At 43.4% G+C, this 18377-nt stretch overlaps 1 protein-coding gene across 1 annotated transcript in view; it reads left to right on the top strand.

Annotated features, from left to right (window-relative positions):
* The window catches only part of LOC143981318 (apoptosis-stimulating of p53 protein 1-like), a 44799-nt gene that overhangs the window by 1808 nt on the left and 24614 nt on the right, over nt 1-18377 (top strand). Inside the window, exons 2-5 of the mRNA XM_077479114.1 lie at nt 848-1012; nt 4236-4413; nt 8546-8698; nt 18156-18325. Coding sequence (XP_077335240.1) covers nt 848-1012; nt 4236-4413; nt 8546-8698; nt 18156-18325 — 666 coding nt within the window. The remainder of the gene's footprint in view (nt 1-847; nt 1013-4235; nt 4414-8545; nt 8699-18155; nt 18326-18377) is intronic.

Here is an 18377-nt window from a genome sequence, read left to right as displayed (position 1 = left end):
TCCTTCCTCCAATTCGATCTGCTAATAAAAAATTTAAAAAAAGTCCTTCCCCTTCCATCTGGGCAGATCGGAGGGCCCATAGAGTAGAGTGGGCTTTATCTGCTCTCCATATACAGAGTGGACATGGACCTGTCATCTACCCGCTCCACTCATTGTGGCCCGTGACCGGTTATCAAGTCGCTTAAGTAGCCGTCACTCTTCAAATGCTTGGGCACCCCTGATGTAGGCAGTTAAGTTAAGCATAAGCCTTCAGTAATGTCTGAAAGGGAGGGCAATATTTTATCATGGTAAATGCTGCTGTTCCCTGTTTGCCCCCTTTAGCATTTATATCGGTAAAGAATGCTCCATTCACACTTATGCGCCTTGTCATGCAATGTTGGACATCAAAGTTGCATGACAAGTCGTTATTCAATTTATACCAATTCATATATGCGCGACTTTAAAGTTGCAGCAACTTCAAAGTAGTTCATGTACTACTTTGGTCTGACTTTCATGCAACTTGAGGGCCATAGACTTCAATGTTAACCCTCAGAAGTTGCATGAAAGTCGTGCCTGAATGTTATATAGTGAAACAGTTGTCCATTATCTCTGGTCAAAGCCAAAGACGTATCCAAGTTGCCACCATCCAAAGTTGCATAAAATTTGCACTCCAAAGTCTGCGCAACTTTTGAGTCGTGCAAGTGTGAGTGGAGCCTAAAGAACAGTTTCTGCCTCTGCCAAGCTCTTGGCCCTGCTGCTATTGCACTGACAATCATTTGAAAACTAAAGTAAAACATGCGTGGTATATCTCAGGCAGCTCCTTTTCATAGGCACAATCACTCAAAGGTTTTCTGTGTTTCCATTTTAGATCAGGAATCGCCTCAACCACGAGCAGAACTCCAAGCTCCAGCAGCAAAAAGAGTTGTTGAACAAACGCAATATAGAGGTTGCCATCATGGACAAGCGTATAAACGAACTGCGCGAAAGGCTGTACAAGAAAAAAGTTGAGGCACGTCAAAAAGAGAACATTCCTGTAAGATTAACTATTCAATGGGCCACTCTGTGTCTTTATTGGTTTTCAGATGTTTTCCTAGCTCATTGTGGACTCAATTCACTAAGGGCATTTTCACACTGAGGCGGCAGCTAGTTTTAGCGGCACTTTACTGCTGTTATAGCGGCGCTTTGACGCTGCTAGTGATGTGCTTTTAAACCCCCCCCCTCCCCCGAATGGGGTTAAAAAGGGGTTAAAAGCGCCCACAACATTTTGGCAGTGCTGCCCATTGGGGAGGGTGTTTTAGGAGAGGTGTATACACTGCTCCTAAAGTGCCCCAAAGATGCAGCTTGCAGGACTTTTTTTTTTTTTTTTTTTAACGTCCCACAAGCACCACTCCAGTGTGAAAGCACTCTGGCTTTCACACTGGAGTGACAGGAGAGGCGCTTTATAGACGCTATTTTCAGAGCTACACCGCCTGTAAAAGTGCCTTAGTGTGAAAGGAGCCTAAGCTCTAAATACCGCGTGAGTGGTTGCGTTAAAATAACTTGTGCAGTATTTACCTCCAGAACATGCAATTCACAAAGATACACACAAAGTATAAATAATCCCTTACCCATTCTGATTAATATATCTAATTATAAATACTTTATTTTTTTTATAAGTGATCACATTATTTCTGTTCACAGCTACACTAGCAAGCTCAGATAGAGGAGGAGAAGCAGTACACAGATCTTCCCAGTGAATGGCTGTACAATGGTGGTGGTGTCCACAAACGTCTGGCCATTGAAGAACAGGCCGATTGTTCTTCCAGCACAGCCAGAAAATTGACCACGCTAGAATGGATGTACTCCCATGCCTAGAGTGGTCAATTTGAAATAGGAAATCAGGGGGACCGGCAGGATCACAAGGTATTTCATACAAGGGAAGAAGTGCTGGGGTAACATATGCTTTAACTACCGCATGAGTTATTTATTTATTTTTGGTATTTAACATTTAATGCAGACCAGACCTGCAACTGGAAGTGGAACATTTTGCAGTGATATTGCTACTACTGTTAAATGTGACAGTTCAGCTCTGGGCTGCTGGTTATTAGGGAGCCAGCACCCATGGGCATCCTAACAACCATGACCTGGCCCTTTTGTTCACATTCTGCTGTCAGCAGGGACAACAGTAAACAGTAAAAATTTGTTTAAAAAAACAAAAAAAAGAGCATGCACCCCCCAAACCAAGCCCTTGAGGGTTTTTGGGGGAGACCGCAAGACAAAAATGAATGCCCTACTAATTCACCCAAAAAATTACAAGTATAAATAAAAACACCTCTGTGACCAAGTCTCGGTAGGCGGGTGAAACATGACAGGGGGGCATGACTGGAGCAGTGCTGGCTGAGACCATACACAGCCTTATCCACATCTGAAGCACGGGGTCGGTTTTGAGTGGTGTCTTACCCCACATAAGTGAAAGCATCACACAGTTTTTGACAAGTCTTTTTATTAAAAATAAATACATTTAAAAATGTCCCCCCATGTACATCCATTGTCAATCATGATGAACGCACTCAAACGAAAACATAAATTCCCGACAGCAGGACCACTTTGTTGCTTGGCTCCCACCGACTGACGCGTAACTTCCCCCCCGCCGCTCAGGTAAACAAGGGGGGCCCTGCCCCCCCCCCCCCCCCGTGATGCCATTGACCGTACATGGACATATGCATGTCTGCCAATGACTTCATAGGGGGCGGGGCAACGGGTGACATCATTGACCACACATGGACCCGCACCCCTACTAATTCACATGGTGGAGGGTGGCTGGGATCTGGGGGCCTCCTTGTCAAAAGGGGCTTCCAAATTCCGATAAGTCGGTGGCACCCCCATGAGCTGGGCCAGGGTTGTGGGGTAGAGGCACATGTTGGGAGCTTGTGGAATGGTATGGTTCAGGGAGATGGACCGCATGCTCGACTTTTGCATGTGGTATTTACCGAGCATTTCTTATTTTTGTGGTAAATACTGCTTAAACCTGTAGTGAAATGACATATTCATTGTTGCATGCGATATTTAGTGAATTGAGCCCCGTGTTCCACCGAAGTTTATTGTACCAATGTCATATCCCAGCATTCCCTTTTTTATTTTTACAACAAACTGAGTTGGATTTGTACCACCATCATGATGTTTGCTCTGTCTTTTTTTTCATCATGTCATTTAAAGCAGTCTTTGCAGGTTGTATGTTTCTAATCCATAGCCTAGAAAATGTCACCAAAGCCCCACAGTAGTGGACATGGTCAGTGGTATAAAATGTAACTATAGCAAGAACTTTTTTATATTTTGTTTAAGGTTTGGATGGAGTGAGTTTTTTGTTTTGTTTTTTGGTGGAGAATCCATTCACTTCTCATCCTTGGGTCCTCCATAGTGAGATGAGATCCCTTGTAAGCCCTTGTACACACGGGTCGGACATTCCGACAACAAAATCCGTCGGATTTTGTCCGACGGATTTTATCCGAAACTGGTGTTGCATACACGCGGTTGGACAAAGTTGTCGGAAAATCCGATCGTTCAGAACGTGATGACGTTATTTTGTTAGGACGGGACTACGTTCAGGCTAGTAGCCAATAGCTTTGGTCTAGGAATTTGCTCTGAGCATGCGTGGCACTTTGTCCGATCGGAATTCTCTACAAACTATCGGACAAAGTCCGATCGGATCATGTTGTCGGAAAATTTTATAGCCCAGCTCTAAAACTTTGTCGGTCAGATATTCAGACGGAAACGGTCCGATGGAGCCCACACACGGCCGGATTATCCGAAAACACGGTCCGATCTGACATTTTCCGTCGAAATGTCCGACCGTGTGTACAAGGGCTAAGACCATTGTCATCTGGCCAAGTGTCCCCATTGGAAAATGTCCCACTTTTTTAGGCAACTATAACACTTGTATTGCTCATCACCTTCTGTCCAGGTGACGGTGTGAACCAGAACAGATAGCATGAATCGCTCCAGTAAGACAAATAATATTTTGGGTGATAGATGCATCTATTTACCTATCATCCTCTCATAAGACTGAGCAAATATTCTAACAGAGTGATATCACTGTTGCAATTGCTACTAGGCTATTGGCATAAGTTCGATTTGAACAGGGGAGCAGAAATGTCTCTGATGGGGGTTCCCCATCCTAGATGTAGATACCTTCTGCCTCCCAAAGTGAGAGAATGTCCCTAAATAATTTTAATGTATAAAAGACAAGTGGTTCATGTATATTTTGGATTTACTTGCAGCTGAATCGCATTAACGGGACACCATCTCCTCAGTCTACGTTGGCATCTGGGCGAGTCGCTGCTGTGGGCCCTTACATCCAGATTCCAAGCACGGTCAATTATACTCTGCCTGCCGATCCCGTGAAGCCTCAGTCCCTGTCTCTTGCTGCTACTGGAACACATGCGCGCTCTAAGTCTGGTAGGTCGATGCAACATAAGGACAGGCAACTGTCGTCAACTGTTTATATTGTTTTTGTTCAACTGTACGACTTTGGTTTGTAGGTTAAATGTGACAACGCAAAGCTGAGGGACTTCTTACACTGTCTACAAAACCGGTTCATATATAGTTGTTCTTTCAGATATTTTTTGAATAGTAGACTAGAAGTGTAAAAAGCCTCCCTTCTATTAAACAGTTGTGTTCTGTTTGTGATATCGCAGGCATACAATATTCCTCTTGAAAGTTCTTCATATAAATCCATTTTATCCTTCATATAATAAACATGTCCCTCCCTTATCCAATCCCCCTGGCACTACCCAGTCATTTAATATTACAAAATCGTTCCACAATGAGATATTCACAGGGCATGCTCCGTTTCCATGCCTTGAGAAAATGTGAGCCTGTTCACTCAAAACGGTGATTGGCTGATAGATTTTAAGTGCATTTAATCTTTGTAAATGTGTAACAATAAAAAAGAATTGAGAGCCGATAGTGCCCTCAATATTTCTTTGTGGGAAGATTTTGGTGATTTGGACTAAAACAGGCGAACAATAAAGAGGAAGTAAACCCTGATGAGTTTACTTCCTCTTTGATTCCCTGCAAAGGTAAAGCATAATGGACTACTATGTATCGCATCGCATCGCATAGTAGTCCATTATGTGCCACTTACCTGACACAGGAGCCAGCAAAGTCACCGCTGTCCCCTGTAGTTCCGAGCGTCCATCTTCTTGGTGAGTCTCGCTGCTCCGGCGCTGTGATTCGCCGGAGCAGCGATGATGTCACTCCCGCACATGTGCACGGGAGCCGACACTCGCGGCATATCGCCGCGATCTGCGGCTTACCCAGTGTGCCTGCGCGCCGCTGTCTACGGCGCATGCGCCATAGGCAGCGGTGGCTGTCTTCAGGTAAATATCTCCTAAACCATATAGGTTTAGGAGATATTTCTTGGACCTACAGGTAAGCCTTAATCTAGGCTTACCTGTAGGTCAAAGTGGTTTGTAAGGGTTTACAACCACTTTAAGACCCCCTGCCATGCAGGTGGGGAACATAGCAGTGTCTTTCAGCTCCTCTCTTGCTGTGTTGTTACTAGTCATTGAGCGAGAAGATCTGCCTGCATCTAGAAGGATCTTCCCAGCTTATCGTTGAGAATTTGGTGAGTACACAATAGCACCAGAGAAGTACAGTCTCAATTTAGAGGTGTTGAAAACCTTCACAGTCTCAAGACATTTAGGTCAGTTCGTTAAGGTTTGATTTGCTGACCTAATTGAAGCACCTATTTTGTAATGTAGCACCCATCATTTCATGGTACCCCAGTATAACTGGGATTTAATGACTGACCTATCGGTGTAAGAATTACTACCACTAACACAGCCTGTCCCTAGCTCTTAGCCTGCATCTAAGAACCACGGCACTCTATGTGAAACCAGCGGCTTGGCTGCAGGAGGCATAAACCCAGTGGTGCTTAGTGGTCCTTGGCTGCAGGAGGCATAAACCCAGTGGTCCTTGGCTGCAGGAGGCATAAACCCAGTGGTCCTTAGCTGCAGGAGGCATAAACCCAGTGGTCCTTAGCTGCAGGAGGCATAAACCCAGTGGTCCTTAGCTGCAGGAGGCATAAACCCAGTGGTCCTTAGCTGCAGGAGGCATAAACCCAGTCGTCCTTAGCTGCAGGAGGCATAAACCCAGTGGTCCTTAGCTGCAGGAGGCATAAACCCAGTGGTCCTTAGCTGCAGGAGGAATAAACCCAGTGGTCCTTAGCTGCAGGGGGCATAAACCCAGTGGTCCTTAGCTGCAGGAGGCATACACCCAGTGGTCCTTAGCTGCAGGCTAATGGGAGGAGAGAGGCTATACGAGTGGAGCTGAGCGGACTGGATAGGGAAAACATTGACATAATGTTGGTGCACCCATAAATTCTAGGTGCATTTTGTTAAAGATTTCAGTTTGACGCCAACATTTTCATGCCAGAAAATGTTAAAATAAAAAGAAAAAAACAAATGCTGAAATAAAGAAATACTCTATTTAATATTTGCTTAGATGACATCAAATTAACCATATTGTGCATTAGCCCTCGTTGGAGTTCTATACAGATGATGAAAACCGGCTACAGCAAAAGCAGCAAACGCATTAAACATGTGAGAATTGACCCCACAGTAGGTGCTGCTTGGCTTGTACTTTTTGGGGGTGATGGTTCAATATGTTCAGAAAGTTTCGTTCACCTCACTCTATCACTGAATGCTGAAGAACAATTCATTTTTTTCCTCCCCCAGTTATAAGAATAATCCCTGTTTATCTGCATTTTGCAGGCTATTATAATGTTTTGAGGGTATAGTGACCTGTAGACAGACTGACTGTTTGTTTTTTTTGTTATTTGTTTTATCTAATCATTCTCTACATTCTGTTTCATACTCAAATGATTTACCTGACCATTCTCCATCATCTGTGTTGACCAGCATCCGATGTCGTGATTTTACGGTCTTATTTTTTTTAAAGGGGAAGTAAAGGTCCTCATAGTTAAAGGAAACCTATCATGAGACTAATAGGTATAAAAGCTGCCATTAGAAAAACCTCACTCAAAATGCTAGTTGCCTGGCTGCAATATCACCTGTTGACTTCAGTGCTTTGCGTCACTGAGCAGCAGATAAGACTTTCTTTCTTTTCTGATCTTTAGGCTTGTTTTCAGTCAGCAAATCATAAAGCTATGAATCCAGAAAAATGTAAAAAAAAATTCTAATTTTTAGGAGGGGGTCAACAATGGCAGTGTTCTTGCACGAATGTCTTTAAGTGCCATTAAGAGCCAATTTGTGAATAGAAGACTATTGCATTTTGGGAGATGAGCTAAAGGTGGCTAAAGGACACTCATCATAAGATTATTCTACACATATCTGCCTGACTGCAGTTGGTCAAAGATGAGATAGAAGTTTGATGTTTAAGTTAAATCATCATTTTAAATGAATATTCGTAAGTATTTGCCTCTTCACAGACTGGTACTGTTGATGCCAAAAAATTATTGCAACGTGCCACGTCCTAAAATTTAGTTTGTAGATTTGGCAGACCAGGCACCAAACGACAGCAATTTCTTAAAGTATAGATTGTATTACAAATATTTCTAAAACCTACAAAAAGACGAAAAAAATATATATACCGTATATAAATCTATATATATATATATATATATATATATATATATATATATATATATAAAATAATAATCACATGATGATAACCTGCTAACAAGATTGCATGCTAATCACACCAAGAAAATCTGACTATAACAAGGGTGCCAATTGGTCACTACCGGTAACCAGGCAGGCTTGGTGTAATTTGATGTAGCTCTACATGTTTTGCGCTAATGCGCTTCCTCAAGAGCTTAAGCAGGTATTCTAGATAAATAGAAATGCATAAGAAGTATTGACAGAATTTGATAGTATATGCATGCAACTAGTGTTACACGTAGTATTGGCCACCAGTCCAACTGCTGATACGTGGGCCCAGGCCACCTAAGAGCACATATGAATATTACTTTAACATAGTCACTTGGTTACCCAAATATTCACGTCAAGGTACAGGTCCTGTCCAGCTTACCATGGCGCTAGACAGAATGTTTATTATTGACTAAAGAGATCGAAAACTTGCACAACCCTGTGATGAGTGAGACTGGAGTTAACTGGAAAAGGGGCAAGCCGATTTGTGTTACTATATTTTGAGGGGTGTAATAGAGTTGTAAAATATTACCCTGTTCTGATTATTTTGGCCATCTTGCAGCATATATGGCCATCTCATTTCTACCAGTCGCAGGTGAAAGATTGAAGTAAACTAATAAAATAGAAAACAAAATGAGGCCCAATACTTCCCTTTTAAAGTTTCATTGCAAATTCAATGTTGCTTCATTTAAAAAGTGCAGTTTTTCTTTTATTTGTAGTACTATTCCAGTGTATGTGTTGCGTTTCTCACATCACTTTTTCTTTTTGCATCCTAATGTCTTGTCCTATGTCTTGTCTTCCTGGTCCTTGTCTCTCTCTCTCTCTCCTTTTTGTTTTGTTTTTTTTACTTTTCTCCCTGGTGATGTCTTTCCTTCCTGACCTTGGGGTGTCTGGCTGTACTCGTCATCCTCCACTAGAGGGAGACGGTGAGTGTGTGAAAAAGTCTCCAGGTCCTTGGAAGGTTTCAGATTTAGACATAATGGTGGATCCTAAGCTGTCATCTCCCACTTCCTCTCTTCAGTCTTCCGATCACATCCATCAGGCACCTGACCTCTCTGGCAGTCCAAACAGTGAGTCTGCTCGGCAGGACCTCTTGTAGTTTCCATTGCTGATTGCAACTAGCTTTTATTAGTAAACCTGCCCCTTTTATACTAATTCACCTCTAATTTTGTAGTAGCTTAAAGGTTTTTCCTTCTCCTATAACATCAATTTTCTAGGTTTGTAGTTTCCTAGGTAACAGCAATAAATCAAATCCCCTTTAGTCCTGCTTCACACCTGCTGAGTTAGTAGCTTGAGCGCATTTCACCCCTATTAAAAGATATACTGATATTACAATTTGCAAAGGGTGATTTATCTCTCTTGATTCTTATGCATGTGGGATCATCAACAGTGAAGTCTCTGCCCCCAAGATGCCAACTTTGCCCCTGCTGTAGGTGGTATGGTGAGCTCTCATGCTCCCTATTGTTTTTTTTTAATACATTACAGAAATTATTTTTTTGACATTCTAGCGGCTCCTCCGGCTGCAAAAAGAGAGCAGAGATGAGGTGCTAGGTATGCTTCCCTCAGCAAGATAAAAAAGAAACCTGTAATGAGAAATATGCAGGCTGCCATTGCTGGTCTTCTGAAAACACTAGTTGCCCGGCTGCCTCTGGCTTTAAAGTATGTTTAGCCAAAGCTTTACAAGTTTAAAAACACTAAAGCATTAGACCCAGGGGAAATCTTCCATCACACTTCTTTACAGAATGCCCATCAAGGGTGCAGCCCTCCTCCGACCGGGAAGTCCTCTGAACACACTGTATAAAACAGGAGGCCGCAACCACCTCGTGCATTTGCCATAAATTACTTTTATTAAATCCACATAGACAAATGAATACTCACATGCATAAAAAAAAACATCAAACGGATCTGCAAGATCGTGAACAAATGGTTTATTATTTATGGTAAATGCACTAGGCCAGTGATTCTCAACCAGGGTTCCATGGAATCCTAGGGTTCCTCCAGAGGTTGCTAGGGGTTCCTTCAGCATTGGGCAATTTCTGCCTCTCGGATAAGTTCCCACCGACACCATTGATCTTTTTCACTATTTGTAAGGAGGTAATTCTTCCCAATGACCACAAGTGTAAGGACCATTCTTCTCACTGACCATCACATTAATGTATCATAAGTTGCAGATTTCAAATTTTTATCAGGGGGTTCCCTGAGACCAGAGAACTATTTCAAGGGTTTCTCCGTGTTGAAAAGGTTGAGAAAGGCTGCACTAGGCGGTTGCGCCCTCCTGTATGGGTTTTTTACAGTTAGTAAAAATTTTAGTTTGGATAGAAAAGGGAAGGACTTAAAAAAAAAAAAACCCCATCCAATAAAATTTTTTAATCTATGTAACATTACGTAAATTTCCCTTCACTTCCAGACCCAGGGACATAATAGTAATGCTGCGTACACACGACCGAACTTTTTCCACTGACTCGGTCCGGCGGACTGGAATCCGTCGGGACAATTCGATGGTGTGTGGGCTCCAGCGGACTTTCTTCCCAAAAGTCCGGCGGACCTAGAAATAATACTTGCTTCAAATCTTTCTGATGAGTCCAGTCGAAAAAATCTGTTCATCTGTGTGCTAGTCCAACGGACTAAAACCGACGCTAGGGCAGCTTTTGGCTACTGGCTATGAACTTCCTTATTGTACGTCATCGCGTTCAAATCCATTGGACTTTTGGAGTGACCGTGTGGCCGTTCGTTTTGAAAGTCCGTCGGATTGTCCACCAGACCAAGTCCGTCAAAGTCCAGTCGTGTGTATGTGGCATTAGTGAGAGGTGTTCTAAAATGAGGGGAATTCTGGGAAAAATTCCAAATTTTTTGGATTTACGATCACTTTATTACAACACAAATAGAGAGGTGAATGGGTACACAGGCACCATTAATAATGTGACAGAGGGTACCCAACGCTTTAATACTTTCAGTCACTGACCTGGAACAAGCAGATAGCAAGTGAACATCTATTCTGCATATTGTTACAGGTCACAGACTGAGATTGTGTTACAGCCATTGGATCAATGTTGGCCAGACAAGAAACCATTTCCTATAGAGCTCGCCAATGGCAACTTATGTATTTAGCCCAGGTTTCATTAATAAGCCAATGTCCAGTGATTCACCCTTAACTGATAATTTTTTTTTATTGGACTATTCAATGGCACTATAAATGTCACAAATATGGACTATTACTATTGTAAATATACATCAAATGTAAGTGCAGTCAGCCCTGCTTATTGGACTATGCAGGCTAATCAGTAAGGCAATGAAAAGTTCTGTAATGTACAAAAAAGTGCAGTAACTTGGAGCAACCAATACAATTTAAGTTCTTTGCTGGCCTGACCACAGTAAATGGAGATCGGATTATCTGCTACAAGCTATTTGTGCTTTTGGATAAAGCATTTGGATAAGTCAGCACGTGCCCTTAATTAGAATTGTGAGATGAAATAAGAGTTGAATTTAGTTAGATTTTGTGAAGCAATACATAGTTTTCTTCAGACTTTAGCAGGAAATTAAAGTCCTGTTGATAGAAGTGTCGGATCTCATTCACACAGCATTTTGACTCCAGCTGCTGCAGCAAAAATCTTGCAGATCCTGGTTGCTGGATTGACAGGCTGACGGCTGCTGTCCACCTATGTATGGATGTAATTCATCATGAAGTGCCTGCAGTTGGGGATAGATGATTGTCCTTGGACGCTGTTTACCTCCAGGGGTAAATGCTCTATATACAGTTACTTGCAGACAGCCACAGCTGTCTTACATAGTTAGTAAGGTTGAATAAAGACACCAGTCCATCCAGTTCAACCTGAGTGAGTGTCTACAATTGTCCCTATCCCTGTACATTGCACACTCACATCGGTCCCTACCCTCAAGGAGCCTACAATCCAAGGTCCTCATTCATATACTAGGGTAAATTTTTTGGACAGAAGCCAATTAACCTACCTGCATGTCTTTGGAGTGTGGGAGGAAACCGGAGTACCCGGAGGAAACCCACGCAGGCACAGGGAGAACATGCAAACTCCAGGCAGGTAGTGTCCTGGTTGGGATCTGAACCAGCAACCCTTTTTACTGCTAGGCAAGAGTGCTAACCACTACACCACTGTGCCGCCCCACACCACTGTGCCGCCCCGTCTTGTGAGCACCTATGGATCTGCTGGTTTCCTGCTGTAGCTGGAGTAAAAATTCCACGTAAATGGGTTCAGCATAAGCTTCTCTCATGTTAGAAAAGATTCCACTGCATTCTCATTCCGGTTCATATGGGCACCAGTAACATGCGGGTCTTTCAATTACCTTCTGTCATCACTCCATTACACCACTGCTGCAGCACTGGGTCACATTAAAGGACAAGTTCACCTTTGGAACATGTTACATGTTTCACCTGTATTTGGGGTGGAACATGTAACATGTTCCAGCCTCTGCCTTCTCTCCCCCCAGTTCCACCTTCCTGTGACAGGGGACGGTGGTTCTTCTCCTCACACCCGCTGTCACGTTTCAGAAACAGCATGATTGTGCAGGGCTTGGCCCGCACAGCCACGTCATTCATTCAGATTCCTGTAAATAAACTACAAGCGCCCTCTTCCACCGCAGCATAGTTCATTGACATGTCCTCCGGCTTTCAAACAGCCCATACAGAGGTACAGGATGAAAGCCGGGAGGACATGTCTGCAGCAGCACACATTGCACCCGTGATCTACTCATCGGGGTGCAATCCTTTCCAGGCTCCTACAGGAAAAAATAATGGATGTGTATTTTTATTCCTGTAAAAAAAAAAAAAATGTGCCTTTATTTTATTTATTTTTTCTGCAAAGATAAACCTGGCCTTTAACCTGGCACCGTAATGGTGTTTGATCCCCTCCTTAGGAGAGACAGATACTTTTTCTGATGCCGCTCCCATTCTTCCTGAATTGCTTTAAAGTGGACTTAAAATGTACTCTTAAGTCTGCATTACTGAACGACGCACCCGGTGCCTTATAAATGTTCTCCTGCTATCGAGGTACAGCTTACATAGTTGAGTGTTGTCACTAGCTCTTTTGGATTTTTATTTTGTCCTTGTATTTGTGTACTTTTGATACACTAAAGTTTTTAGCATGATCTTTTTAGTGTTTTTTTTTTTTTTGGTGTTGTGCAGAGGGTGTCACACTCAAGATGAAAGACATATATGGAGAGTGACAGAATTTGATGGCACTCCCCAACTCATTGCCACAAAGTCTGACCTTGTGGAGTGTATGTTGTCTTTTGTTTGACAGAATAATCTGATTGCCTTGACATAGTTATTACATAGTTATATTAAATTATTGCTGGCAGATTTGCTTAATTTAACCTGTTACCAGGGGTGGACTGACAACTCATGGGGCCCCCGGGCAATGGGAGATTATGGGGCCTCCGGGCAATGGGAGATTATGGGGCCCCCGGGCAATGGGAGATTATGGGGCCCCCGGGCAATGGGAGATTACGGGGCCCCCGGGCAATGGGAGATTACGGGGCCCCCGGGCAATGGGAGATTACGGGGCCCCCGGGAAATGGGAGATTACGGGGCCCCCGGGCAATGGGAGATTATAATCTGATTGCCTTGAAATATCTTAAATTATTGCTGGCAGATGGCAGATTTGCTTTAATTTAACCTGTTACCAGGGGTGGACTGACAACTCAATAGGAGATTATGGGGCCCCCCAGGCAATAGGAGATTATGGGGCCCCCAGGCAATAGGAGATTATGGGGCCCCCAGGCAATAGGAGATTATGGGGCCCCCCAGGCAATAGGAGATTATGGGGCCCCCCAGGCAATAGGAGATTATGGGGCCCCCCAGGCAATCAGAGATTATGGGGCCACACAGTATACACATACAAATACACACAGTATACACAGACATGTTTCTATTGGCTGAGAAGGTACCGGAGAGGTGGGGCAGCTATAATCTCTTAGACCAAAAGGATGTCGGTAAGGGACATTTCAGAGACAGATGTAAATAAAACACAGATTTTTACATACTGTCCCTGGTTTTACTGAGGCTGGCAACACTGATGGGGCCCCCTAGTGGCCCTCGGGCTATGCCCGAGTGGCCGAATGGTCAGTCCGCCTATGCCTGTTACTCTGGGGCAGAAGTAGGCTTCCTTTGATAAATCCACATGAAGTCTCTACATTCATTGCCACAGGGATGCTGGGACTCAAAAATGTAGATTTACCCTAGGAACAATCGGGGAAGTAGAGGAGGCTGGCACTAAGATTGATGTCCAATGATAAAGGTTTCAGTCAATTTTTGGAAGTATTTGATCACAATCATGATGCCCTTGAAGGTATTATGCTTATATCCCACAAGTGATCCTGGGGCTGGCGACAGGGCATTTAACATTCTGGTAGGATTCACGTTGTTCTGCATGCATGCAGTGTGCATGTTAACACGTGCGTAGGCAAAAATTATAGTTTCCCTTTTGCCTTTCGCATAAAACCGTAGATGTGAACCAGCTTTATAAGAAAAAAGTAGTACATTTTCATTTTTTGCAATAAAAATGAATGCGTTTTTCTGCATCAAAGCTGACAAGTGTGAATAGGCCTTCAAACATTATTCAGTCATGAAGCCCAGGATGGCTGGGCCTTGCTTTAGATAATCCCCATCACAGTTTAAACTCTCAAATAATTCTATACTTTTTTTTTTTTTTTTTTTTAGGTTAATTAACTTTTTTTAATTGTCTTTGTTTTTTGATAATTATTTCACCTGGAATTGGGGCAGTGAAATTAGCAAATGGCAGGAAATAGCTGATACAGCCGAATACAATGAACAAGAAATGCACTTTGGGGATGACTAAAAAAAAAAAACTAGAGCAAACAAAACTGGAACAAAAAAGTCAGGCGTTTGCCCGTTCCATCTAATCAGTCCTTGGCAGAAAGCTAGAATTGTCATCTCTGCTTTGGTTCCCCTTTTATGTAAAATCAACCCCAGAAATGTCTATTTATGGCGTCAAGTATACGGGAGAGTATAGAACAAATACTCTGTTGCCTAGATCAGCCTTTTTCAACCAGGGTGCTATCTGGGTTCTACAGGGGTGCCTTGGCATAATGCCTAAAATTGCTCCAAACCTGCTTTTTTATTGTAGAAAACCAGAGGTTTTCATTGTTCAACATTGCAACTTTGAGTACTATACAGGCCAGCCGCCAGCATCCTATCAGCTGTTTCTGTCAATGGTTGATAAGGAAGACATGGGGCACCTGCACAACATCCTTGTTTGAGCCCCCTCTAAATTCTAGTCAGTAGCAGTGTGCAAAAGTGTATTTGCTTCTAAAGAATAAATCAACTCTTAGGCCCCTTTCACACGGGAAACTGATCGGGTCCGCCTGTCCGTTTTTTCTAGTTGGACCATCCGTTGCCTTCTATGAAGCAGACACATGTCCATTGACACCCGCTGACATTCGATCCTATCCACCAAAATCAGACAGATGGGGGATTGAATGTAGAGGACAGCGGGCTTTGTCTGTGTCTGCTCTGTATAAGCAGAGCGGACACAGACAAGTCATCCACCTGCTCGGTGGGGAGCAGCGGACAGATTCCTTGCTGAGCAGGCGGACTCCTGACAGAATCCACCCTATGTGAAAGGGACCACCTAATGTTGGGTGTCCTAGATGTGTGGATGCTGCTGCTGGTGATTATATAAAACGCTTCGGTTTAGTTTTTTACATTTTAAAAAGGGGGTGCCTTGAGATTGTGCAGAATTTTAAAGGGTGCCTTAAAGAGGAAGTAAACCCTAATGAGTTTACTTCCTCTTTCATTCCCTGCAAAGGTAAAGCATAATGGACTACTATGCATCGCATCGCATAGTAGTCCATTATGTGTCACTTACCTGACACAGGAGCCAGCGAAGTCACCGCTGTCCCCTGTAGTCCGGCGCATCCATCTTCTCTTGGGTCTCGCTGCTCCACCGCTGTTATTCGACAAAGCCGTGATGACGTCACTCCCGCGTATGCGCACGGGAGCCGCCACTCGTGGCATATTGCCGTTGACTGCGGCGCGCATGCACTGTAGACAGCGGTGCCTGTCTTTCGGCAAATATCTCCTAAACCGTGTAGGTTTAGGAGATATTTCTTGGACCTACAGATAAGCCTTAATATAGGTTTACCTGTAGGTCAAAGTTGGTTGTAAGGGTTTACAACCACTTTAACTAAAAAAAAAAGGTTGAGAAACACTGACCTAGATTATTAATTCTATACATTTTATTGGTCGTGCCATCTGTTTGTGGTTGACGTCGTTCCACAATGTCATTACCCAAGGTTTCATTAATCAGAAGTCCAAATAAATGTAATGCCATACTAAAGATGGTCAGTAAATTAAGGTTTTCTTTCTGGTTTCTAATTCTCTCATACATGCCTTACATGCTGAGGTGACCTGTAGGAGACTGGAATGTTGGCCCTGCTTAGGAATAGACCACGAACACCAAAATAATTTGGGTTCATGTAAGACTGAAGCTTAAAGCGGGAGTCCGCCGGGACTCCGCGTTTTTTCTTTTTTTTTTTTTTTAAAGCCAGCAGCTACAAATACTGCAGCTGCTGACTTTTAAAATAGTGACACTTACCTGTCCAGCGCGCCCGCGATGTCTGCACCCGAAGCCGATCTCTAGATCGGTACTCGGGTGCTGCCGCCGCCATCTTGGGTATGGGAATCAGGAAATGGAGCCTTTCGGCTTCATTTCCCGGTTCCCTACTGCGCATGCGCCAGTAGCGCTGCCAATAAGGACGGTCCCCGCTGCCTCTGGGATCTGTGTGTTTCCCAGCAGGCAGCGGGGCACTTGCGGAAGGGGGCGGGCACTTGCGGAAAGGGGCGTAATCTACGCCCCTTTCCGCAGAGAGCTATCCCGGAAGTGGGTGCAGTTACCTGGATTATCCAGGTAACTGCACCCCCCTCCCCCCTGAAAGGTGCCAATTGTGGCGCCGGAGGGGGGGAGGATTCCGATGAGCGGAAGGTCCATTTTAGGGTGGACCTCCGCTTTAACAAACGGTTCAATGTGTTTTTAATCATTTTATGGGGGCAGCTGGTCAAGAAAAGTATCCCGATAAATTTGTATTAAACCATTCTCGGGTCTTGCCCAACTGTTTGGTCCAAACAGAGGTTTTGTTGGACACTATTGGGTTAAATCAAATGAAAGTTTGTCAAGTGATTATTGTTTTTTTTCCAGAGTTCCCAGCTCTGCTGTAGAGTCATATGAATGATGCTGCCATGTAAAATGAACAGGGCAAGACATCCCCTTTCAATCTTGCGTGTGTTGAGCTGGGATCTTTGGTGCCAAGATCTGTTCACCAGAGTCCTGGGGCCTGATCCCTGATCCAACCCCGCAGTATCTACCCAAAGATGAATTTAAATGTTGGATGGACTGGACCATAGTTTTAAGTGGTTGTCTTCTTTAACCTACTTTTATAAAAAAAATAATAATAATTTGGCTTTACTCAGATCAGTCATATTTGCAAATATAATCATTGCCTTTATAATACCTCTTGCTGTCCATAGCAAGTGGCAATGGGATCTGTAGTGGTTCTGCTGGTGGCTTCTTCTAGGTATCCAGCATAGTTGTGTCAGAAAAGTCATTTCTTCAAATGTGCATTTTTCCCCAGGTACTCTCACAACTGCTCTACAGTTAGGGGGGGATAAAAAAACACACCTGATGCCGCGTACACACGATCGGAATTCCGGGCCAGAAAAAGACAGATGAGAGCTTTTCATCGGAAAATGCAACCGTGTGTAGGCTCCATCGGAATTTAGCTGTCTGAATTTCCACCAGCCAAAAATTGATAGCATGTTCTCAATTTTCCCAATGGAAAAACTTTCTATCAGAAATTCCGATCGTGTGTATGCAATTCCGACACGCCAAAAATCACGCATGCTCAGATTCAACTACGAGACGGAAGCTATTGGCTACTGGCTATTGAACTTCCTTTTTCTAGTCCCGTCATACGTGTTGTACGTCACCACGTTATAAACGATCGGAATTTGATGTGACCGTGTGTAGGCAAGACAGCTTGAGCCGAATTCAGTCGGGAAAACCATCAAAGCTTTTTCCGATGATAATTCCGATCGTGTGTACGCGGCATAAAAGGATTACAGAGAAACCTTTTTGCTATAGCTGTGTAAAGTAAATCATAGCTCATCTCGCCTTTCCCTGCCTTTTTAGTATCTTTGCTTTTGTTTCAGACATTTGATGATGAGTTAGTGCAGGTGGCATTGTTTTACTCAGGTATAAGGGACACGATATCCAAGAATTTATATCTAACAGGCGCACTTGTCCTTTAACTATGCACCAAAGCATACACATAAATAAACAAGGTTTATATAAGGTTACATTTGTATTAACACTTTGTGCTAAACTTGAATAATCACATTATAACATTTTCTAGTAGTCACGCAATAGTATACATATTTAATACTAATGAATACAGCTTGATCGAGGTGTTTTCCTTCGTCATTGTGGTTCCCCAGTAAAAGTTCTTGGAGTTATAGACATTTGTATGTTTCTGGTTTTCCAGCCAGTGACGCAACTTGGCCTGCACTGAAACAGAATGCGATGTCTGTGGTTAAAACGCCTCCGCTTGGCACTTCTGACTGGAAGGATTCAAATACAGAGGGCGGATTCAAAACTGCACCAATATCCAGCCAACCTTTACCATCTGCTGCAGTGGGGCCCACTGAGAAACTGGTAAGTTTTTACATTTTTTTTTTTCCTGGTCGATATTTTGAAATCTATATTT

Source organism: Lithobates pipiens, unplaced genomic scaffold (assembly GCF_037356315.1).
Source record: "Lithobates pipiens isolate NorthernLeopardFrog02 unplaced genomic scaffold, aLitPip1_a1.2 Scaffold_138, whole genome shotgun sequence".
Classification (NCBI taxonomy): domain Eukaryota; kingdom Metazoa; phylum Chordata; class Amphibia; order Anura; family Ranidae; genus Lithobates; species Lithobates pipiens.
Note: the sequence above shows the minus strand (reverse complement) of the source record. Positions and strands in the feature narration are given on the sequence as shown.